A 25562-nucleotide genomic window follows, 5' to 3' on the forward strand; every position below is an offset into this window, starting at 1 on the left:
GGGGAGTTCCCTAGGAAAGCCAAAGGACGCGCCCTTTGTCATGCACGTAAGCTAATCTTACAACTTTGGAAATCTCCCGATCCCCCTGTCCATAAGTCTTGGGTAAACCCCTGTAGGCAACTTGCTACTTTTGGAAAGCCATATTTACCAATGCAGGGACTGCCCTGGAAAAGCTGTGAGGACTTTGGCTTGATACCCCCGGACTCTGCCCATGAGAGCTTGAATATCAGAGAATCTTCCTGTGTCTGGGTAGGCCATAGGTGAATGATGTTTATTCAGTTACGATTGCCCTCTGAGAGAATACCTTTTTCTGAGCGAGTACCATTACGGCTTCATTGTGTAGATGGTATGCTGCAGATTGGCTAGATGGCACTTATATCCATATTCTCATATCTGTCAAAATGTACTTTTTGTGCAAATTGTTTGTACCACTTTGTCCTGGATTGCCAAACAGTTTGTCTTAAACATTTTTATTTTATAATCCGAAAGAAAAACTCAGAAATGGTTTCTAGATGTGCGCATACCCAACAACTTATCAACGCAAGAGGTATGAGGAGCAACGTTCAAAGTGGTTATGTATAACAAACTCCCAATAGACGTAATGCATTATGCCCTGGCAATTCAGACTGTGATATACCTGGTAATCTTTATCATTTATAAACTATTTTCATGATGGCCATTCTGATCTATATTGTGTTCACAACTGGAGAAATTTGGACGAGGAGAAAAAAAAAAAAAAAAAAAAAAAAAAAAAATTTATATATTATAATAGCCAAGGACTCCGGGGTATCTCAAAATGCTGATATTTATTAAAACATGATACGTGTCAATAAAAATAAAAAAATATGATACAGATCAACATCAAGCACAATAGAATATATTATTGTTTTTTCCTTGGAAAAAAAGTTACAAATGCTTACACAGAGATGCCAGATCTCCATGGGTTGGACTAACTGAATATATTATAGCATAAATACAAATTTTGCCAAGTATTGGTTAAAATCAATATATTAGCAGTGAAACGTTTATCAAAAACTTCCACTAGTTTGCCATGAAGGTTTCAAAAAGAAGAACATGTGCTACCTAATTTAAAAATGCACAATACTCATGACTAGAATCGCTGAATGTTCAGCATCATTATCCTAGATTGGGAAATATTTACTGTGACTTCAAGTCCCACAGAAATTATGGGACCATTAGGTGGTGCACTGTAGTAGGCACCAACTTTTTTTTCTCTTTAAGAAAAGCGCACTACAAAGCAGCCAATCAGGAATCCTTTTTCCTTACAAAGCAGCCAATCAGGAATCCTTTTCCCATCAGCGACAGCTGAACTTATGAAAGCCAAAGTAAAAATGGCGGTGTCAGATCTATACTAACCAGCTCTTTGCCTTCTAACAAAGTACTATGGTATCTTCATGAATCTTAGATCCAAGTTATTTAAAATAGAAGGGGCAATTATTCTAATGTAACTTTCTAAAAGTTTCTAAAATGTAAGACCACCCTAAAATGTTAGTCTTACACAAATATGGTTTACACTTTAATTTAAATGCTACTAGTATATCCTAGAAAAAAAAAAAAAAAAAAACCCACCACACACCTAGTGCGTTTTCCCATGATATCATATAAGGTGTTTTAATTGCTTTTTGGTCAGTTTTGTCAATTCACCAATCACAAGGTTTAAAATAAAAAGCAGTTTGTGCGCCCATTAAAAAACAAAAACTCACAAGAACATTTTACAGCAAAATGGCAGTGCACAATTGTTCCGAGCTACACGGTCGACCAAATAAGTCCTTTTGAAAGTCTTGACGCAAGATCTTTGGCAACAACAGCTGAGAACAAAGTCCTATGTGATGGTCCATGACGTTATTGGTGATCATTGGTGGCAGGTATTTCCTCCATAGTTCATCTTACAGTCAACAGAAAAACCAATCCAGCAATCCCAAAACCAGCAGCTGCCATCAAGGCATTGGAAAATCTACTGTTATCCTGTATCTGGCCAGTCTCATGCTTGCTACAAAATTTATGGAATCCCTCCTGAAAGACAAAAAAACAAAGACAAGATCAATACGTTGACCAATACAGTTGGCACAAAAATGTTAGCCGTCATATTATTAGAAGTGAATGGCTCTATGCACTTTTACTCAGATATTGGATGTGCAAGACATATTCCCCAAACTCAGCTTTACATTCAGGGAATACGATGCATGTGTGTAAAGGGCAATGCACGAAAGCACGAACATAAATCCAAGTGCAAGACAGCCGTTCACGTCTATGTCTGGCTGTATGCGCTACCTGCAGCTTCCTGGGCACAGAAAAACTGCAAGATTTTACTCTACAGAGATTGTTATGCCTCAAAGTGTCCATATGTAGGAGGCCTTCACGTGGTTGTCAGCGTTTGGCAATTTGGCTTGTTTGTCGTGGTATTAAAGAGTTATTTAAAGCTAAAAGTGAACTTCTCCTTTAGCTTTAAACAACATGTTAGACCCATATTCAGGGTGTAACAGGTTACTAAAGCACCTTCCCACAACCCGATCCCCTATTGTGACAGCAGGCAGGGGATCGTCTCCTTGCACCCGCTTTCACAATTCAAAAACAGCACACACATCCGCATCATTCATTCGCCGAGTTCTACAAGTACAGCCTTCCACCGCGGCAGACAGCTTCTAGATTTCAATGGACTGTGAGGGCACTGGTGAGCACTCTTGTAGTTTATTGATCTTCCTGGACTTAAAGAACGGTTTGCCCATATCAGAGGTACGGGGCAGATAGCTGTACAGACATTGCTGCAATCTGGTGATCGTGGGTGCAATGCTTTACAGGAGCCCAAGAAAAAAAAAAAAAAAAAAAAAAAAAAGGAAAAATACACCCCCCCCGCAGAAAAAAAAAATAATTAAGTGAATACATTTTTTTTTTTTTTTTTTAAACTTCTTTTAAGCACGGCAAATATTGCATAGTTACATTGATCCAATTTGGACCAAAGAGTATAAAATGTGCCCAAACTGGGATCCCGATGCACACTAGTAATCACTGTAGAAGGCACCACTACTCCAGTGCCTGCCCTGCTGCTTTACAAACACAGGAGGTTGCTTGGTGCTAGCACCATTTAGGGAACACTTTGTATTTTCTCAATGAACGCAATGGGGGTGATTTACTAAGAAGGCACTGCACCAGTTCATACATTAATTGGTGTGCCGGAAAAGTCATTAATTGAACGTGCGAACCGGCAAACATTGAAGCGCAAATAACGATAATAAATACCCGCATATGTAAACTGCAGCTGGCGCTAGGGTAACTGCGGTTTTATCATTGATAATAGCGCACGCCCAATACAATTGGTTAATTTCATCTTATTGGATGTGTCTTTAGGCAATTAGTAGGTGTACTCAGTTAATTAACCCTTTTGAAGCTAATCTCATTCCTTTCACTTCTAATATCTTTGAAATGTTTTTTTTCACCTAAATCTTTCAATACATTACAAAGAACAGAGAAGTGTTTCTAAACCCAATAAAAGTAATATTTTCAGATCTTGAAAAAGGTGACCATACACTGCAATCAGTTAGAGCTTAAATTAGATTTAGTGCAAGATCCTGTTTGACTTCCTATCATTTGAATGAATTGTGGTTTGCCTAAATATCGAGTTGTACAGAGATTGGCCAATCAGATTGCATAGTGCATGACCATCTTAAGTGCCAAATTTGGAATGTAGATGTGCCATGACCCACTTGTATTTTCCTAACGATATTTCTTGAGTATTATACAAGGCACATGAAAAGCCACCTTTTTTCAAGACATGCTAGAGTGATCAGGAATCTTAAAACTACGGTTCTCCAGCCTTTGTGGAACTACAAATCCCATGAGGCATTGTAAAACTCTGACATTCACAGACATGACAGGAATTGTAGTTCCTGAACAACTGGAGGGCCATAGTTTGAAGAACCCTGTGATAGACCATTATTATGCCTCCAGAATTGGGAGTGTGGCATCTACCCAACTTCTCTCTGCTGGTAGACACACAAACCTAAATCTATTAGATCCATCTACACACACAGCAATATACATTGGCCCGGAAGTGAATCTGTACACAGGAAGTAGGTGTGCGTTTTGAGGCCAAATCATTTAGATATACACACACACACACACACACACACACACACACACACACACACACACATACAACCCCGTGTAAAAATAAATCAAAAATTATCTTGATTTGCAAATAAGGATCATCTCTTCCTCAGAGAATGGTGAGCGGGGCATGGTGGTGGGAAGAAATTAGCAGCAGTACAAGCAACTTCCTGGAGGGGCGTGATGTCATTCCTGTGTGCTGTCCACCGCTTCCGGGAACCAGATATGCGCCATGGGTACATACCTCCGTGCACACAGCGGTCGCGCATCTAGATGCATTTGGCGCATCTAGCTGCAGGAACCCAATTTTTAGGGAAATTAATAGTAAAGTAGATGCAGATTTTCAGGATTGGACTGACAAATATTTCTAGTGAAGGGAAACTGTTTTCTATTAAACAAGGTCTAAATGGGCCATTGACAGCCATCACAGTTGAACTTAGGAATGTGTCTTTGCAAAGTTAAACTAAATGAAATCCATTCTTATTTTTGATTGGGGATAGAGTACAGAGGGATTAGAAGTCTTATCAGTTTTTGGGGATGTCTGCACCCCTGATGGGGTGAAGACACCTCCCAGATTTTGCCAGTTTCTCCTTCAAATTTATTCACTTCCTGTCACATAGCCAAACAGGAAGTGAGGGTATATCCCTACCAATGTCTTTGCTTGGGGACACACGGCAATCTAAATAGTTTCCCCATTAGGTAAATTACACTCTAGCATTTTGCTGTGTACACCCCAAATTATTAGGCATCTTGGACTTTGGGGTTTACTTATCAAAGGCAAATCCACTTTGCACTACAAGTGCACTTGGAAGTGCAGTTGCTGGAGATCCGAGGGGGACATGCAAGAAAAATAAAATATAAAAAAACGCAGCTTCTTTGCTTCTACATGATAAAATCACCACTGCTTCCCCTCAGATTTACAGTGAGTACACTTCTTTTGCAGAGTGGATTTGCCTTTAATAAACCCCAAAAATACCTAATAATTTGGGGTGTACACAACAAAGTGCTGGAGTGCAATTTGCCTAATGGGGACACTAGTTAGATTGACCTGTGTGTCCCCAAGGAAAGACATTGGTAAGGTTTTACCCTCACTCCCTGTTTGTCTATGTGACAGGAAGTGAAGCCAAGTTTCAGAAAAAGGGACACAAAGCCCAACCTTAAAAAAAAAAAAAAAAAAAACACCACACAACACACACAACACACACACACACACAACACACACACACAACACACAAGCAGGGATTCTAACACTCACTTGGTTTCCCTCAAATGCCTACAATTAGAATAGGATTGTCTTGAGCTAGATTTTAGCTCAGTGCTCTAAATCAATGGTCCCTGTCCTCAACAGGCCATGTTTTCAGGTTTACCTTCATCCTTCATACTTTCACCTTCATAAAGCACTTCATCTCTAGTGCTTTAAACTAGAGTCAATTGCTTGGTATTTTGAACAGCTATTTAGCTAAAATAAATGACCAAAACTTGTTCTGTCAGGGGTACTCGAGGACTGAGGCTGAGATCCACTGCACTAAAATGGAAAATTGAATACTTACCTCTCTGTAATTTTCCTCTCCTGGTGCCTATCCATGGCAGCATACACACAATCTATGCACATGCTACCATGAAGGCACTAGGAAAGTAGCTTTTAGACAAATTACACCTTTTTTTGTTTTGCCATGTCAATCAGCCTAGTTAAGCTGCAGCTGGGAAATCTGTTGCATGAAAATTGTTGGGGGGGGGGGGTGTAAAATGCATTACTTGGATTGAGCATGCATCTGCAAAAGCTGTTAACAAAACCACATATAAAAACAAAAAAACAGGACTTGGAAAAAAAGAGCAAGGAAAGCAAAAAAACATGTGTGTTAATTTGCGACACTAAACAGAATATGGTTTTGGAGGTCTGACCATTTTTCAGAGGAAATTAACAGGAGTTAAAAAGAGTGCGCCCACAAACAGTCAGTCTCTTAAGGATTTAAACATTTTAGTCACAACATCTTGAGGAAGAATTTGCAAAATAGTGCAGGACAGTCAATTAAAGCAAAGTGAAACTAACAAAAGACAAACAAAATACAAAGAGAAAATACATATGTTACAAACTCTAAGGACACCCAAATGTAACACACACACACACACACACACACACACACACCTCTTTTCAGAGCAAGGTAAAGAATGCTATCTGCAAGCTTTATAGAACATAGGTTTGTGTGCTAATGAGACAATTGAAAACACATGCACAGTCATTGAAACACACAAAATGCAAGTTCACCCAATGTAGAGACAGAACTCTAAAATGGGTACACCTGTTAAGGATGTCCTTAAATTACTAACCCAAAAAAACACCCTGAGCATGCCCAGACCAACCCCAAATGCATTTCACACACCAAAAGCCACAGAAAACAAAAAAACAAAGTCCCTGAGCATGCCCAGACCAACCCCAAATGCATTTCACACACCAAAAGCCACAGAAAACAAAAAAACAAAGTCCCTGAGCATGCCCAGAACAACCCAAATGCAGCTAGCACAAAATAAGCCACCCATCTGTCCATCATCCAGCATGCTACAAAATTACAGATGGGACAAACACCCTAGGGGGGGCAAACAGAGCCTAACATGGGCAAAAAAGTTATACAACAAATACTATTGCAGTCTATGGGAACTGACTTGTTAATTTTGCTAGTCCCCACTTGGTTTGCTTATATTCTAGTTATTGGCCTTAAAATGGCTATGGGGGCCCAGGTCCCACCTTGAGGGACATATATGTCAGGGCTGGGCCCTTCCTTCTCTGAGCTCAGCTAATTGCCAGCTCCCCATTTCTCTCTCCAGTTACCCAGCTGTTGTTGATTCTGCTCGTCAGTCCTGCCTACTTAAAAGTTGTCCAGCTCACTTGATCTCTGCCTTCGTCAACATCACAGAGACTCTCCTGCGTTCCTGTTGAAGACTTGCTCGGCTGACGTTCCTTCTGGCTCCTGATCCTGCTTGCTGTACTACTACATTTATCTCTGGCTCTCTGACGTTTGCTTGGCTGACTACCCGATCCGGTTACTGAACTCTGGCTTGTTTTGACTTTGCTTACTCTGTTTACCTTATTATTATTATTAAACGTGTGATTAACTATACTTCTGTCTCAGTCCGATTCATGATTCCCCATAATACATCAATGTCACCAATTTGGACAACCCCAAAAACAAACAGGAAGTGCCTTTAAAAATGCAAAATTGCTTAAACGCTAGTAACTTGGGGGGGGTTACTCTGCCTGTAAAGTGGTGCATCTGTAGCATGTATCCACAATGCTGCTTCAAAGATGTACGGCTTTAGAGAAAACTTACAAATCAGCAAGATTTTAATCCAAAACAAAAAATATCCCCCCCCCCCCCAATACATACAAGGCCATTTGGGTCTGTTAAGGCTTAAAATGAGAACCCCCCATGTGAAAAATACCACCCCAAACTAAAAAAATATTGTCTCCCTCCCACACACTAACAAACTCCTAGCCAAACACACAGAAAGCCAGCCCATGAAAGGGGGATGGATGCTTGGGGGCAGGAAGGGCTCGGGCACCCCAAAAGTCAACCACCTTGCTCCTATATTCAGGGGGACAAGGTCCTCTTCCACATAACCCTAGGCTGGTGTTGTGGGGGGCTGCAGACAGGGGGCTTTACGGAATGTGGAAAGGCCCTTTAAACTAGTGGGTACAAGGTGCTTTGTGGTTGGTATTGGGCTGAGCCCAACATGCCCCAAAGGCAGCCAGCTATGTTGAGTGCATGTGGCCTTGTATGGTTCAGGAGGGGATTGGGTGATCGCTCTTCTTGACCCTTTCCTAGCTGGCCCTGTTGTATGCTCTGAAAAATCATATGGTTTGGATTGGTGAAGGCAGCTCACAGCCTTTTGAGAATGGAGTGGAGTGTGGAGTTCCCCTTTAAAAGCAAAAGTTAGCCCATGGAAATCCTGTGCATTGGGGGGGGGGGGGGGGGGTGTTAAATCCCCTTTTAGGAGGAGCAAGTGTCTTTTTTTTTTTACATAATTTTAACAAGGTGCAAGTCACACGTTGGGAACGCAACATGCCAACATGACCTGTGTGCAAATCTCAAAAAAAAAAAAAAAAAAAGTTGTCAAGTTTAGAGGTGCGCCCGTTCAACCCATGCAATTGGATGTACGTTGCTTGACATTTACTAAGATTTTGGCCGCACAGTGAACAAACGCATGTGAATGAGCCCAACAGCTGCTTGCACACTGCTTACATTGATCTTACGCGATTTAGTCAGCTGGACATGAGTGGTCTTCATTGGCATTCTGCCCCCACCTTCCATGGGCGCTCAGAGTTACACAACGCCTCATCACTTAGGGCAGTGATGGCGAACCTTGGCACCCCAGATGTTTCGGAACTACATTTCCCATGATGCTCGGCTACACTGCAGAGTGCATGAGCATCATAGGAAATGTAGTTCCAAAACATCTGGGGTGCCAAGGTTCGCCATCACTGACTTAGGGTAAAGGGTAATTTTAGGGTAATAAACCCACTATGCATATAGACTGGGAAATTAGAAGGAAAGTGTGGGTATAGGATCAAGGGGAAAATCGGGTCAGGGGCAGGAAAAGTTTCTGCTCTGCAGGGTGGACCACCTACTTGCCTCTTTGGGCTCCTGAGTCCAGACTCCCCCATAAAGCCTCCATCACTCTACTAACATTTTAAATCCCTTCCATTTCACCTGAAACCAACTTCAGCAACTTGTCCTTTCCAAGGCTTCACATTGCAGAATACAAAAAAGGTGAAAAAAATGATCTGTTTGTTCTAGATCAAGTTACATCCATTTTAAAACCAGCTTGGTTAATGGAGACCTCCGCTCTGAAGTCAGCTTTGCTCTTTTATGACCCTACAGATATTCAATACATCCCTTGCATGCTTCTCTTCTCCAGATAAGCACTGAGGTTCCATGGAAGGATCAGCGACAAGAGCGAGCAGCTGTTTACCGGATCTTTATTCAGCAGAATAAAGTATGGAAGCAATAGCCTCCAGATGGTAATGTTTGAATCCTGCTTGGCAGATGACTGTGTAAACAGTTATACCCTCAACACCTTCCGGAACTCTGCTCTTTACAATTAATTTGAGCAAACACAACTTTTCTGCCTTGTGATTCTCATTAACCTTTCCTATACCAGGAAAAAGGAAAAAACTCACTCTTCAACTAAACAAGAGAGACAACGAATATTTCATATGGCTTTTCTGTTATTTACTAGGCCAGTAGGCCTCAGAACTTTAAACTATATGTAGAGGGAGATGCAAAAGAACATTCTAGCAAATCCAGAAAATACAATTATGAATAAACATTCTTGCTCAAATAACCGTACAATTCCAGTGACATATCGCTACCATAAGTAAATCCATAGTTCCTTCTACAACAATACTGCGGTCCTTCGAGACGCATAGGGGCTTCCATCAACCTTCTAAAAAGGCCATCAATACATTGAGTCAGTGACCCAGAAACCCTTCACAATGAAAAACTCAGAACTCCTGATCTCCATAAGGGGCTCATACACACAGCTGTAATTAAATGACCGATCGTCTATGCAGGATCTCACTGGCAGAAAAATCCAGCATTAAAATGTGTAATAGACTGTAACTACACCCATATAAATGTACACATGTACAAAATATCTACAAAATTCTTCTTCCATGCCTCCTCTGTAAGTTACGCATGTCCACATGTTTAGATTTGTACATGCATAAAATTACTGACTATAGATGCAGTTTTCTGCAAGTTTACTTTTCTTTACACAGCTGTGTGCATGGACCCACAGAACCCAATACACTGGTCATTAGATGTTTAAGAATGCTGTACCATCTTTTTTATACAGTCATATGCATGAGTCCTAAGGCTGTGACCCCCAAAGTTGTGCAACTTGCTTTCGATTTCCTAGCAACTTTTGAGATTTAACATTACAGTCTACGGTACTCAAATCGCATCAAAGTTGCAGAAACCTAATTTTTGTCGCTGAAATTTGAGTCGCATTAATATTAATGTGTTTTGAAGTCTGAAATCTGCCCTCCGTCGAAAAATGCCTCCGATGGGTCTGTGCATGTGCAGTACGCAACGTCACTCCAGATGATCAGCTGGCGTGACGTTAACATGGCGCATGTGCAGATCATGAGAGAGAGGGGGGGTGAGAGAGGGGGTGAGAGAGAAGATAAAAAAAAAAAAAAAAACACACCACGCACACAAAACCCGCCCCGCTATAGCAAGGCAGAATATGACAATTACATTCTCCCTTGGCGCTTAGCAGATCGTTGGATACTGCCTCCGACAGTCTGCACATGCGCAGCGTTGACATCACGCCAACTGATCAACATATAAGCTGGAGTGACGTTGCATACTGCGCATGCGCAGACCCATCTGAGGCATTTTTTCGATAGAACACCGGTTCTTGTTTATAAAGACAAACTGTCCTTTAAGGCATGTACTCCCCATCCCATAAGTGCAGCCCTCCTGGAGAAATACTTAACTTTAATCCTCAATCCAGTGATCAATTTTTTTCCCTGTTCTTGGAGCCACATGGCCTTGCTTCAATAAGTGTCCTTGCTGGGCCCTCTCTCCAGCCCCATTCAATCCTATAGGGAGATCCTTATAGTGAAGATTGCTGGATTGAGGATGAACATGAACATTTCTCCTTGTAAACTGCACTGGGGAGTGAAGGTATAGTTGTCCTTTAAAGCCAAAGGATCAGCATTAAAGACCACTAGTTTTTTTTCAGAAGAATAAAGACAGAATCCATATTCTTCTCAGGACAGGCTTCCTTTACACCCATGCATTGTGTGTGCCGCGTTTGTGCGGGCACGGCATCCCATTCAAATGCCATTTTAATGCCAAGAAATAAAAAAAAAAAAAAAGAAGGTGCATGCACTTATTCAAAAATGTGGCTGCAAAACAATCGTATGGTCTTTTTGACCATGCAATTTCCCTGTGGTTCCCACACACGCACTGCAATTTTACATGCCTTGGGGTGTCATCCAGTATAAATGGCAGCCCCGGGCATTTCAGCAGAGCAGTGCGCTTTCACTGATGGGTATCGCTGCGATTCCCACACACGCAGAACTGTGAATTGATAACTCCAACAACCTGGGAACCCCCTTCCCAAAAAGCACCTACATGCAACAAGTAAAGACTACTTGGTTTTGAAATAATGGCCAACTGCAAAGGCTTATCTATTAGATCAAAAAGTTCTGTAGCAGAAGTACAAGTTCCAGCAAGAAACAAAAGCACCTAAAATCTTTGTAGAAATGTGAAGAAGAAAAAAAAAAAAAAAAAACTTAAAGCGGAATTCCACCTAAAAGTGGAACTTCCGCTCATTTGTCTCCTCTCCCCTTCTGGTGCCACAATTGTCTTTGACAGGTATCCTGTTCCCACTTCCGGGAGTCTGGGCCGCGGCCCGTGACATCACTGCGGGGCTCCCTCCTCCCCCTGTCACCAGGCCAGTAGGAGAGAGAAGCAGAGAGCATGTGCAGGAGGGTTCCTGGCGTGAAGCCACAATGCTACACTGCCGGGTACCCTTACCCGCAATGGCGGCGGCAGCACCAGACAGCTGATGGAAACATTAGCTGCGGTGCTGACATTGCTGGACTCCAGGACAGGTAAGTGGCCTATTGTTAAAAGCCAGCAGCTGCAGTATGTGTCGCTCCTGGCTTTTTTTGGGGGGGGGCGGACCACCACTTTAACTGGATTTCCAGACTTTATATAGCCACATAGTGGTCCCTGCTCCCTAAAGCAGCTCACAGCCACATAACCCTTTTGCAGAAAACACTAAGGAGCTGATATTGGAAGGAGCCGATATTGGAAGGAGCCAACTAACCCACTAGTATATGTATCCATGACACGTCACACTATTTTCTGCATGCATATGGGCCCAATAAGAAACCAATTCTGACAGAAGTGTAAACTACGGGCTAAAAAGTACAAATAGAAAAAAAAAAAAGCCAAACATACCAATACTGGATATAAAAATTCTATGCGTAGCTCTCATTTCAAAAGAAATGAGAAATGAATAAGGGTAAAATTGCTCTCATAGCAGAAGTGAGGAAAGTCCCTTCTCAATGTACAGTCCAGGTGCTTGCTGGAAGGAAATTTGATTTCCATTGTGAAACCTTCCAACAACGAGAAGCGACAAATGACAGGAAAACACACCTGTCTCTTTTCAGGAAATAAAGATCCAATTAATGTAGAGCAGGCAGATTTCTGTGAATAGATAATTCCTCACAGATTGCTGGACACCATCATTTACGTTCAGTTGGCCCACATTGCTCTCCCAATCTAATCTATACCCCCCCCCCCCCAGACATATCAGGAAGCCATGATGTTCTACACAGCCAGGCCCACACATTTCCCCTGCAAGCTATCACTACTACACAGATTTTTCTAGGGATAATGGAAAAGTAAGCCATCTCCATCATTGCTGATATCCCTCTGACAATGCCAGTTCCCTGGATGGTATAGGCTTCTAGATTTTGGAATAAATGAAAGCTGGCAAAAAACAAAAAAAACAAAAAAAAAACAAAAACACAAACTTACTTAGATCTTTACATAGGTACCTGTTGCAGGGCCTTTGACTGAATGCACATGAAAGGCAGATCATCAACATGACTGCCAGGCAACTAGCATTTTCCAAAGATCAGCAACAGGAGCACATATAATCAAAATCTTTTCTTTTTTGTATTGGTTTAGAGAAGGGTATACACCCTTTCAGGTTATTTTTGTTGTCTGGGCCCTGTTGGGGAGATTTCTCTATCCTTCCTTGGGGCACAAACAGGAGGTGAAGTGAAATCTCCCCAAAATGAAGGGAATTCCAACTGGAAGATTTTCCATTATCTCCTGGAATCCAATAAGAGTTGTCATGAAAACAAGAGATAAAAAGGAAAATCTTCCAGTGGGATTTCCCTTCACCTCCTGTTGTGCCCAAAGGAAGGAAAGAGAAATCTCGCCAAAATGAAGGGAATTCCCACTGGAAGATTTTCCTTCATCTCTTGTTTTCATGACAACTCTTATTGGATTCCCTTTCTGTCTCAGGGACCACTGTCACAATAACAATAATAATAATGGTGGGGTGAAGCTCACTAATGGGGTACAGCTATGTAAACCTAAAAAAGGGTCTAAACCCTTTCCCATACAACAACAATAACAACAACACACACACACACACATTTAATAACTCATTAGCTATTTAACCAATCAGGAGAAGAAGCAGATCCTAAATCTGTCACAAGGCAATATACTTGTGTGAGAAGCCTCTAATGGAAGCGGTCTTTCCATGCCCCTTCGGGTAGTGGTGACAATGTAGAATAAGCTTCACTTCACTGCCCTGGAATCAATATGTATCTGGCAGTTAAAATGGCAGCCTACATCTGAGGCTTTACACAAAGGTGTATAACAGCATGACAAAGTCCCATTTACACGCTGAAAAGCATTGTGGTATATGTGTCCTTGAACATGCAAGCATGTGACCCATTTATTTTGCCAATATCAGGATAGCCAACAGTCACTAGCATGAGCAAATGCCCAGGCCCCAATGGACCCCTTCAAGTCATCAGTCACTATATACCTTAAAGAAGGGGCCCATTGCAGCCCTGAAATATCGCATTACAATTTTGCTACAAAAAAGGCCCCAATGCTAATGCCAATGAGATGGGGATGCTTTGCAGGCTTGACATTGGCACAACCCTTTACCCCTGGTGTTTAACCCCTGTGTGTTTTCATATGGGTGGAGGGCACAAGTCCTGCTGCCATCAGCCCGTAAAACTATTGAAAGCTGATGCGCCTGGAACGGTGCACTGTGTGGTTTTGGGCAGTATGCAAGAGGTCTGCGTCTCGGACATTCGCCCCCCGGGCACATACTGCCAGGAACGTTCGTATCACTCGATGCACTGTCCAGCTGTAGGAGCTTTCAGCCTCTTCCACCTGCACAAAAATGCTGGAATCTCATACCCAGTGGCTAAAATCCTGGTGTTCATTAGACCTTCAGTGGAAGTTTTACAGCTTTAAAGGCCCCATTTACATTGGCATACTACAGCGTACACCAGGGATATGCAATTAGTGGACCTTCAGCTGTTGCAGGACTACAAATTCCCATGAGGCATAGCAAGACTGACAGCCACAAGCATGACACCCAGAGGCAGAGGCATGATGGGACTTGTAGTTTTGCAACAGCTGGAGGTCCGCTAATTGCATATCCCTGCTGTACACCCATGCAAGGACCATTTTTTGCCTGCATGGGGATGCCCAGGTGTCTCCTAGAACATGCATGTGCAATATGTGTAAGCTAGTGTGTAGCGCTAGATGCACTTTATAAGGGAATTTTCCCTTCACTTAGTGAAGAACTGCTAACTTCTATCATATACAAGCATAATTATGGTATTATATTCCTAGCAAATGATTGGGGGTTCTTTGCAAAGTGAAATTTCACCATATATCCCAAGCTCTGGGGTAAAGTCCTGTGATAACTGCAACTTTCCTGGCAATGTGAACAGCCTATTCACCCATTCATTTAGTAAATCCAACCCAAAGGCCCCTCTGAAAGTGCATGTGACAGTGTGACAACACAGACATACAATTGGGAGATGGGGACTGAGTTGTCACCTCCATATAACCGTAGAACATGCTTGGCATATTCATGGCAGCTTCTGATCTCTGCTGGCAACACATGTGAATGGGTGACAACACAGACACACAACTTTACAGAAAGGGAGTGTGGTCACCCTGTAACATGAAATGACTGGCGGATCACCTGGCGGTATTTGAAAGCTGCAGATTTAAGCTGCATTCACATCTGAGCTCGTAAAATGCCCGAAAAAACGCCCAGCAAGCAAAATCCCATTCATTTCAATGGCACTTGTTCACATCTGAGTGTTTTGTCACCTGAAGCAAAACACCCTAAACTCAAGAAACAACATGAGCTTCTTTGGGGCAGATTACAGGCGCTTTTCTGCCTTTTACATTGGTGACCTGAACAAAATCGCAGCAAAAGCGCAGAAAAAAAAACCACATGACTTTGAAAACACTCAGGTGTGAATGCAGCCTCAAGGCTGAAAATTACATTTTAAATGAGATTCACACGATCAATCCTCTATGAAATTCCAGGGATCGAGTGTAAAGCCTGCTATCTGGGTGACAGTGAAGGGTTACTGCACATCATTACATCCCATACAAAGTTTGTTTCTGGAGATCAGCCCTCCCCCAATGACAGAAGATCCAAACAAATACCATTTACAGATTGGACGCAGGATGAGCCATTTCCAGCAGAAATACTTTGCCTGTGACTCAGAGCCACCATTGATGAGCCTGGAACAGACTGAGTGCTTAGTCATCAGAACTGGGCACAGCCAGGCCACAGGTCAGCCACTCACCACACTGCAATATACTGGGGAGTGCAGCGGAGTATGGTAGCCAATCAGCTTCTAGCTTCAGCTTGTTCAAGTAAGCTTTGACAATAAAACCTGGAAACTGATTGGTTTCTATGCAGAACTGCACTCTGCACCCTGCGCAACCCCACACAGCCAGGCACCCCCACACAGCCAGGCACCCTGCGCACCCCACACAGCCAGGCACCCCCACACAGCCAGGCACCCTGCGCACCCCCACACAGCCAGGCACCCCCACACAGCCAGGCACCCTGCGCACCCCCACACAGCCAGGCACCCCCACACAGCCAGGCACCCTGCGCACCCCACATAGCCAGGCACCCCCACACAGCCAGGCACCCTGCGCACCCCCACACAGCCAGGCACCCTGCGCACCCCCACACAGCCAGGCACCCCCACACAGCCAGGCACCCTGCGCACCCCCCACAAAGCCAGGCACCCCCACACAGCCAGGCACCCTGCGCACCCCCACAAAGCCAGGCACCCCCACACAGCCAGGCACCCTGCGCACCCCACACAGCCAGGCACCCCCACACAGCCAGGCACCCTGCGCACCCCACATAGCCAGGCACCCCCACACAGCCAGGCACCCTGCGCACCCCACATAGCCAGGCACCCCCACACAGCCAGGCACCCTGCGCACCCCCACACAGCCAGGCACCCTGCGCACCCCCACACAGCCAGGCACCCCCACACAGCCAGGCACCCTGCGCACCCCCACAAAGCCAGGCACCCCCACACAGCCAGGCACCCCCACACAGCCAGGCACCCTGCGCACCCCACACAGCCAGGCACCCTGCGCACCCCCACAAAGCCAGGCACCCCACACAGCCAGGCACCCCGCGCACCCCCACAAAGCCAGGCACCCCCACACAGCCAGGCACCCCACACAGCCAGGCACCCCGCGCACCCCCACACAGCCAGGCACCCCGCGCACCCCCACACAGCCAGGCACCCCGCGCACCCCCACACAGCCAGGCACCCCGCGCACCCCCACACAGCCAGGCACCCCGCGCACCCCCACACAGCCAGGCACCCCGCGCACCCCCACACAGCCAGGCACCCCCGCGCACCCCCACACAGCCAGGCACCCTGCGCACCCCACACAGCCAGGCACCCTGCGCACCCCACACAGCCAGGCACCCCCACACAGCCAGGCACCCCCACACAGCCAGGCACCCCGCGCACCCCACACACCCTGTGCACCCCACACAGCCAGGCACCCCCACACAGCCAGGCACCCCGCGCACCCCACACACCCTGCGCACCCCACACAGCCAGGCACCCTGCGTACCCCACACAGCCAGGCACCCCCACACAGCCAGGCACCCCCACACAGCCAGGCACCCCGCGCACCCCACACACCCTGCGCACCCCACACAGCCAGGCACCCTGCGCACCCCACACAGCCAGGCACCCTGCGCACCCCACACAGCCAGGCACCCTGCGCACCCCACACAGCATCTTTATCAGCTGAGCTGTCAGTGCATTGAGCAGCCTCTGGATCCTCCCTCCTGACCTGCGGAATGACGTTGCTTACACTACTGATTATTATGGTGGCTCTGACCAATCAGTGTCTGATTTGAAAAGCTATTGCATATCAAGGAGAAAAAAAAAAAAAAGGAAGGGTACAGGGTTGACCGATGGCATTTTTCACACAATCAATTTTTACTGCTACAACCAATCAGCTCGGGTCTATGGAAACCACCACTATCTGCCGCTCGTCATTCAGACATGTTATCTTTTGTCTCATTCGATTCTTTTGTCAAATTGAACATCAATTGTCCAGTTTTGCAGCCATGTGTATGGCCACCATTTAGGAAAACAATCTGATTGTACAATCTCCTTCCAATCTACCCATTAATATATAGTACAAGGGTCTGCCTGAATGGACAGAGTGAATGGATTGTTTATCTGTGTCCTCCTATTACATAGCTGATGATCAATCTAAAAGAAGGAGATTATACAGATTGTATAGGGCACACTTATGATTAAACTGCCCACACACTATGCAATCTGAGTGTACAATCTCCTTCTGATCTACCCATTACATATGTAGTACAAGGATCTGCCTGAATGGACACAGAGTGAATGGAGGGTTCAGCTGTGTCCTCCTATTACATAGCTGATGGTAGAAGATCTAATTGAGATTATACAGATTGTATGGAGCATGCTTATCTTAAAAACTGTCCACACACTATTCAATCTGATTGTACAATCTCCTTTAGATTTACCAACAGCTGTGTAATATGAAGACAAACCTACACAATTCATGCAATCTGAATCCAGCCTGGTGGACCCGCATACTACATAGGTAATGGGATATCTAAAGGATTGTATTGTAGGTGGTCATCTTTAAAAAACTGACCATCCACTATACAATCTGATTGTACAATCTCCTTCAGCTCTACCCACCAACTATGTAATAAAAGGTCAAACATAAACCATTCATTCGATGTGAATCCAGTCTGGTGGCCCCTTATACTACAGATATGATGGCACATCTATAGGATTGCATGGTTTGTGGTCATCTTTAAACTGCCCATCCACTATACAAGCAGATTGCACAGATTTACCAAAACCATGTAACCTCAGACTCCACCAAAAATAAACTCATCAATCAGATTGTATGGTGTATGGTCCCCCCTGTAGAGAGATGATGATGATAGGATGGATTACCCATGCTCCGTGCTCCCGGAACCAATCCCCGTGCTCCACCACCAGGAACCTGCTCAGCACCCCGGCCAGCTCCTCGGGGGCGGTCCCCGCCTTGTCCCTCTGTAGTAGGACCCCAGTGAAGGCGATGAGTCCGATGATCCGGCCCCAGTTGAGCCCCCCGTCCTCCGGGAGCTGAGCCGCCACCTGCTCCAATGTGTTCCGGGGATCTCCGGGCAGCAGCTCGCACGATTCATAGAAGTCCCGGTTCTTGGTGAGGATCTCCCCGGTCACCCTCCATAGTGTCTGCCCCACGGGGGTCGGGGGAGGCTGACAGTCCCGGCGGAGGAAACGCCGGAGGTAATCCTCCAACAGAGCCCGGCTCTCCTCCAGAAGAGGATCCGACATAGGGGGAGTGGGGATCACTCCATACAACGGCATCGCACCACGCCCACCGATCACCGACCGCTCCGCACACCGTCCTCTCTCCTCTCTACACTCCCCGGACTGTCACCGCACCGCCTGACACTTCCAGCTTTTGTTTAAAGCCCAACTTGGACACAGAGAGCGCTGATTGGGCCAGACAAGGCCTCGCCCCTTCATTCATGAAAGCAGCGTACAGATAGGAAGTAAGATAACGCCCCTCATTCTGATTGGTTCCAGAACTTTCCATAGAGTAACAAGGAACTACCCGTAAGAGACTGGAAGGCGGGGATTCCATGTCATTGATCGCCCCGTCCCTCCTTTGTACATGATGTCACGGGAAGCTCTCCGGGGTATTTCTGAATGTACTATTGTATTATACAGAGGAACAGAGCGTTCCCTTCTCTGACGTCATCACAGCAGAGGGGAAACCACTGGATACATCTGTACAATTCCCAGCTTCTGCCCGATCTATCATCGGCTATCATATGTTCTTATAATAAGAACTAGTATATATATAATGTAGATATCTTTTGTAGATTTTTGATATAATTATATATATAGATATATCTATATATATATATATATATATATAGTAGATATAATTGTGTATATATATATATATATATATATATATATATATATATATATATATATATATATATATATATTGTAGATATTATTTTATATATATGTATTGTAGATATGATTTTATATATAATGTAGATATGATTTTATATATATATATGTAGCAATAACTCTCGGTGGAGCTGCTGGTTTAAAGCGGGCTGTTACCATCACCTTCGTTACCTCAATTTCACCAGAACCGGGTCTAGGGTCCCGTTGAGTTTAATACCAGACAATGTAGGCACCGGACACTTGAGTATCTTTTCCAATGCTTTAATAAACGTAACTGAAGGAAGTAGCAGGAAAGAGGTAGAAGAAGAGTTGCAGGGAAGTTCAAATACCTTTTCTTAGTGTATTATTAGAAATTGGAATCTTGTAGATGAATGTACTCTCCCTTTAGTATTGAATCTTTGCCCGCCTGGATAGGTTTCTCTCACTAACCTAGCAGCCAGTACGCAGCACAAACAAAAGTCTCTACCACAGACTTGAATGGAATAGAAACCTGTACGATCCTCTGCCACAGGATGTAATGGTTTACGGTGAATAGCACACACAGCACTAGAACCTTTAAGCTGACCCGGCAGTACTATGTGGTAGGGTTACTCTAGGATGCGTCCTCCAACTGAGTCACCAGGCCCCTCTGCAGACCAGCACTCTGCATGATCCTTCCATGACGGGTCCTCCCCTGGGATCTTCTCAGTTGTCCAGCTTCTTCACACAGGATAGACAGCTCAGGACCATTCCTCTGCCGCTGTGGTAGGCCTCAGACAGGCTTCTGGGCCCACCCACACGCCGCAGCAACGTGGGCCTCCCGGTCGGAGGACCACGAGATAGTACTCCTATCACATACCTGTCGGCCAGGAGGGCCAGCAGGTGGAACAAAAACAAACCCTTAAAACATGGCGTCTGTCCCATAAATACCCTCTCCCAGAATGCAACTCGGAGGACCACCTCCACCGAGTTATCCCCGGGACAGAGGAGCACTCATACACTTCAACGTGTTGCCTTTCCAACACCGACCCATGGTGACAACGACACCCACAGGCACAGTGTGAAACTACATGCAACTCAGCCAAGCTGGAACAGAGGCAAATCTGACTATGTATGAACAGATAACCCACTAAATTTACCTATTGAAAATCTACCAGCGCTACATATATATTGTAGATGTAGCGCACTACCCCCGAAGGAGCTGCAATTTGTGTGTTCTATCCGTAAATCACATTTTACCACCTAGCCCATCGCAGCCCATAGAAATGGAAACAGTCCATATTGTGCTTTTCTCTTGCTTTTATTAGTATAACATGAACTGGGATAGGAAAAGGGTTTTCTGAGATGCTCTTTTGTTGCTTCATAATCTCTCCTTTGCCTCTCATGCAAAGACTTAGAACACTGCGGATAATGAAAAGTCACTCTGAAATAACTTCTCATTGGGAAGATGGGAGCAGTCTGGTCTTTGAAAAGAATGAAAATGAACAGCAAAGAGCCACTCTGAATAACTCCTTGCATATAGACTTTGGTAGATTTACTAGAGGATACATAGGCTGTTGTAGTAAAGAGTTACTCTGAATAACCTCTTCACCCGTAGACCTTGTTAGAACAATCTGTATCTCCGTCTGTGCTCGGAGCTCTACCGCCGCCTTTTGACCACTACTTCCCGTCTGTACAGTACTTCCAAGTTGAGCTAAGGAAGAGAGTACTCTGAATAATTCCTCCCACCTGACTGATTGGAATCCTGGGGAATTGTTGAACTCTAAGTCACAGGCTAATACCACCTGTCTCACTGACTTGCATACCAACATCCCTCAGCCTCTGGTAGTACCGTTCACCTGGGCTTTCACTCACTTGATCAACAGTCCATGTGCCACTCACAAACGGTCGATCGCCCAGTTGTCTTCCGCTTAGTTGCTACTTCTTCTGAAATGGTTTCACCATCCCTTCTCTCCAGTCTGGTATGCTCCCTTCCCCACAGGGGCGTCCAGCGACACCAGCGACTACATGCTGTGCGGTGTCACCAACTCCCCCCCTCCTTCCCCGTAGGGGGGGGGGCTCCACTTGGCTCCCCGCAGGGGGGCCTCTCTCTCCGGACTCTCCCTTTCTGGAATTCTTTCTCAAACTCCTTAGCAGCATGTGACCCCAGCTTATATGGGAGTCCCGCCTCCTGCCAAACAAATTAATGATTGTCCAGAACTCACACATGAGCTGCCTGTCACTTAGATCCCAAGTCCAACCTCCCTTCCAGAACCATTCTCACTGAAAGCAAGAGGAGGCATCTCTGGGTCCAAGCACAGGTGGCTACACCCTGCACTACACTGACACTCCCAGTTCTCAAAATAAACAACCAGGCCTGCAATCACAATGTAAGCCTGCCTAAATTTACCTGACACCATACTTTGTTATTTAAACTCAGAAAGCTCACCTACTTTGGGCAGCACAGTGGTGTAGTGGTTAGCACTCTCACCTCGCAGCAATAGGGTCACTGGTTCGAATCCCAACCATGACACTACCTGCCTGGAGTTTGCATGTTCTCCCTGTGCCTGCGTGGGTTTCCTCCGGGTACTCCAGTTTCCTCCCACACTCCAAAGACATGCTGCTAGGTTTATTGGCTTCTGTCCAAAAATTGGCCCTGGTGTATGGGTGTGAGTTGGGGACCTTGGATTGCAGACCCCTTGGGGGTGGGTGTGTGTGTAGCGCTGCATAGATTGATGGAACTACATGGGATACCTTAAATATATATATTAAAAAATAAAAATATAGTGGATAGGCATCTTGATGGGACGCAATGTGCGGGGATGGGGACAATTGTGGGTGCTCACTCAGGTTGAACTGGATGGACTTGTGTCTTTATTCAACCTTACTAACTATGTAACTACTGTAATTATTAACTTGAAAGTAGGTGCCCGCTACATACACCCCCCACTTAAATCACAACTGTCCCCAGTTGTGGGGAATGAATTTAGAGGACTTTCAAGGAGGAAAGAGCATCACATTACATCAAATGGAATGAGGAAAAAGAAATAAACTTGAAACAGGGATAACATCAATATCAATGTACACAATACCACACAACATATTTCTTTATACAATTTACATCGCCTAACTGTAAGTCCCTACAGCTAGCATTCCATACAAGTAGAACCAGAGCATTGCTCCCGAAGGAGGAATACTCTGCTTACCGCAGGCCTTCATCTGTAAGATAGACAGCCGTCACATCTTCAATTCACCTAAAAGAAGACACAAAAATATTTCTAACTACTACTAGCTACACATTACCAAACAAGAGGGGGTTATCATCCTCTATTGGGTAATCAATCAAATATACAATTTTCTTTTTTTCTTTTTATGGCATGTATGTTTCTGTCAGGATCATCCCTCCCTCAAAAGGAGTCTAGCAGACTTCCTGCAGAGCGCACCCTGAACAGACATGCTCAACAAATGAATATATCTGTCCATTGACAAATAAAATTTCTCTTTGGCTCCTAAACAGGAGTCCTTTCCAAAAGTACTTGTAGCAAATGGACTTAGCAGAGACAGCACATTCTAGTGTCCATAACTTTGTCCTTGTTAGGCACCCTGAATGTGAGTCTCCTGCTGAACAGACAATTTTTGGGAAAACCCACCCTAACCCATCTGCCGTCCCGCAGTCAATATGGGTACTAAAGCACACTTGTGACTACCTCTCCAGCAGTCCTGCTTACAAGTAATACCTTGAGTCGGGTAACCTTCTGCGACTGCCCCCTTGTCCTCTCATTGAGATGGAGTAACTGCGGGTGTTTTGTCCTGCTTTTACCACCAACACTTTGTCTTTGTGAATTTCCCTCCCAAGTCTCCAGTCACGGTGAATGTCTTTGAATCGGACCCAGACCTCACTATCAGGTGTCCGCTTGGGTTTAGGAACATGAAGATAGTCCCAAACAAGGTCATCTTCCCACACTTCCCGGGAATTTTCAACAATCTCCATGATCCACTCGGGAACATAAGGGTAATCCAGGCCCCACTCCTGAGCAACTTTTCTTTGAACTTACCGCTGAAACCTCGAAAGTCTAGGTAAATCTTTAGCCTTTCCTTGGCCAGGCAAAATGCATGAGTCAGAAGCTCTACTGACCCACTGTTGATACGTGGCTGCCCTGGTAGGAAGGGCAGTAGCTGAGACATTGAGGGGGGGTACTGGGGTTTTAGATGTGTTGAGTGACTTCTCTGATACTCCCGTAGAAGCTTCCACTGAGGTAGAACTCTCTAGGAACCATTCTTCCTCATTGCTAGATTCAGCCTCTTCAGGGGATGACCTCTCAAATAAATTGTCCATAGATCCATATTTCTCCAGGACTTGCGGTGACCCCCAATCTACAGCCCGGCCTCTGTTCACCTTGTCCGGCTCACCCGAGGGATCCCCCTCCTGTAAACTAGGCTCCTTCCGGACAGGTACGACAAAGGACTTATTGCCAGCCGGCTCCTCAGGGGTTTGCTCCAAAGACTGTACACTAACTCCGGCAGTCTACAGGCTCCCCCATTAGATCCTACCTGATCCTCCGGTGGCTCTGATTCAGCCGAATCAGACGGGAGCTCCTCTACTGCTGCAGCAGGCAACATACGACCTTCTCCGGCCTTCCGAGTCACGTGCATCTGCGACAGACAAAGTCCGGTTGTAAGACTGGCGAATAGTATCTGACTTCTTGTTGAACAGGTCCCAGGCGTGTTAGCTGAGCGCTGCAATGCCCACACCGAGCCCAGGCGACAACTCCAACCGTAGGCTTCCGACATCCGGGACACAACATACAAAGTCTCTCCACTCCATCAATCACTCCTAGTGCCAGTCCTCCAGTGAGCTCCAAACGAACACCGGTATCGATCATAACCCGGTCCTGCAACTCAGGTAACTGCTGCATGACGGGTGTTCTCTGAACACCTTCTGCCATCTTCTTCCGCCTTTTCGGTCTGGCGAGTGGCACGCTGAATGCTGACAAACTTTTCCTCTGGGGCGTGGCTCCACCCCCCACTTGTTGGTTCAGTGCACGAGGAACTGTAGCTGCACATTTTTAAAGTCCTCCCCAGCGACACCTGGTGGCAGGCACTATTATACTGCAGACTATCTTGGCAACAGTTACTTAAATGCAGACTCCGTTGCTATGGGAGATGGCTAGTGATCAAATATGAAACAGATATCTCGGTGGGACCTCCATGTAGCGCACTACCCCCGAACGAGCTGCAATTTGTGTGTTCTATCCGTAGATCACATTTTACCACCTAGCCCATCGCAGCCCATAGAAATAGAAACAGTCCATATTGTGCTTTTCTCTTGCTTTTATTAGTATAACATGAACTGGGATAGGAAAAGGGTTTTCTGAGATGCTTTTTTGTTGCTTCATAATCTCTCCTTTGCCTCTCATGCAAAAACTTAGAACACTGCGGATAATGAAAAGTCACTCTGAAATAACTTCTCATTGGGAAGATGGGAGCAGTCTGGTCTTTGAAAAGAATGAAAATGAACAGCAAAGAGCCACTCTGAATAACTCCTTGCATATAGACTTTGCTAGATTTACTAGAGGATACATAGGCTGTTGTAGTAAAGAGTTACTCTGAATAACCTCTTCACCCGTAGACCTTTTTAGAACAATCTGTATCTCTGTCTGTGCTCGGAGCTCTACCGCCGCCTTTTGACCACTACTTCCCGTCTGTACAGTACTTCCAAGTTGAGCTAAGGAAGAGAGTACTCTGAATAATTCCTCCCGCCTGACTGATTGGAATCCCGGGGAATTGTTGAACCCTAAGTCACAGGCTAACACCACCTGTCTCACTGACTTGCGTACCAACATCCCTCAGCCTCTGGTAGTACCGTTCACCTGGGCTTTCACTCACTTTATCAACAGTCCATGTGCCACTCATAAATGATCGATCGCCCAGTTGTCTTCCGCTTAGTTGCTACTTCTTCTGAAATGGTTTCTTCGTCCCTTCTCTCCAGTCTGGCATGCTCTCTTTCCCCGCAGTGGCGTCCAGCGACACCAGCGACTACATGCTGTCACTAACTCCTCTCCTCCCCCCCCTCCCCTCGTGTAAAAAAAAAAAAAAAAATTTCAAAACGGCCCCTTTAAGAACAAAAAAAAAGAAAAAGAAAAAAGTCCTTTAACAAAGTGCACTGTGGCGCCGGATACAGTGCACTATGGGAAGCGCCACGTCAATGCAATCACGAGATTGCAGACGTGGCGCTTCATTTGCGGGCTTTTAACCCGCCTTGCGGCGCAATCGAAAACGCCGATCAGCTTCCGCCCGTAGAATCAGTGTGATTCTACGGGCGGGAGCATTGCTTTTCAAATCTCGAGGTCACATCCGGCTT

The 25562-nt window shown here is 45.2% G+C and overlaps 1 protein-coding gene across 1 annotated transcript; it reads right to left on the bottom strand.

Moving 5' to 3' along the window:
• Positions 1-787: 787 nt before the first annotated feature.
• Positions 788-18697, bottom strand: BCL2L10 (BCL2 like 10). Its single transcript, XM_073618722.1, has 2 exons — positions 18206-18697; positions 788-2034 (listed from the first exon to the last, which is right to left on the bottom strand). Exons 1-2 carry the CDS (start codon positions 18620-18622, stop codon positions 1903-1905), a joined length of 549 nt encoding a protein of 182 aa, XP_073474823.1. The 5' UTR covers positions 18623-18697; the 3' UTR covers positions 788-1902.
• Between the last annotated feature and the right edge of the window lie 6865 nt (positions 18698-25562).

This window comes from Aquarana catesbeiana, linkage group LG03, assembly GCF_042186555.1.
Source record: "Aquarana catesbeiana isolate 2022-GZ linkage group LG03, ASM4218655v1, whole genome shotgun sequence".
Taxonomy (NCBI): domain Eukaryota; kingdom Metazoa; phylum Chordata; class Amphibia; order Anura; family Ranidae; genus Aquarana; species Aquarana catesbeiana.

Coding starts and splice junctions, on each gene's coding strand:
- BCL2L10 (XM_073618722.1), bottom strand. CDS start 18,622: ATGCCGTTGTATGGAGTGATCCCCACTCCCCCTATGTCGGATCCTCTT. Junction 2,035..18,205: donor TCCGGGAGCACGGAGCATGG/GTAATCCATCCT, acceptor TTTGTCTTTCAG/GAGGGATTCCATAAATTTTG.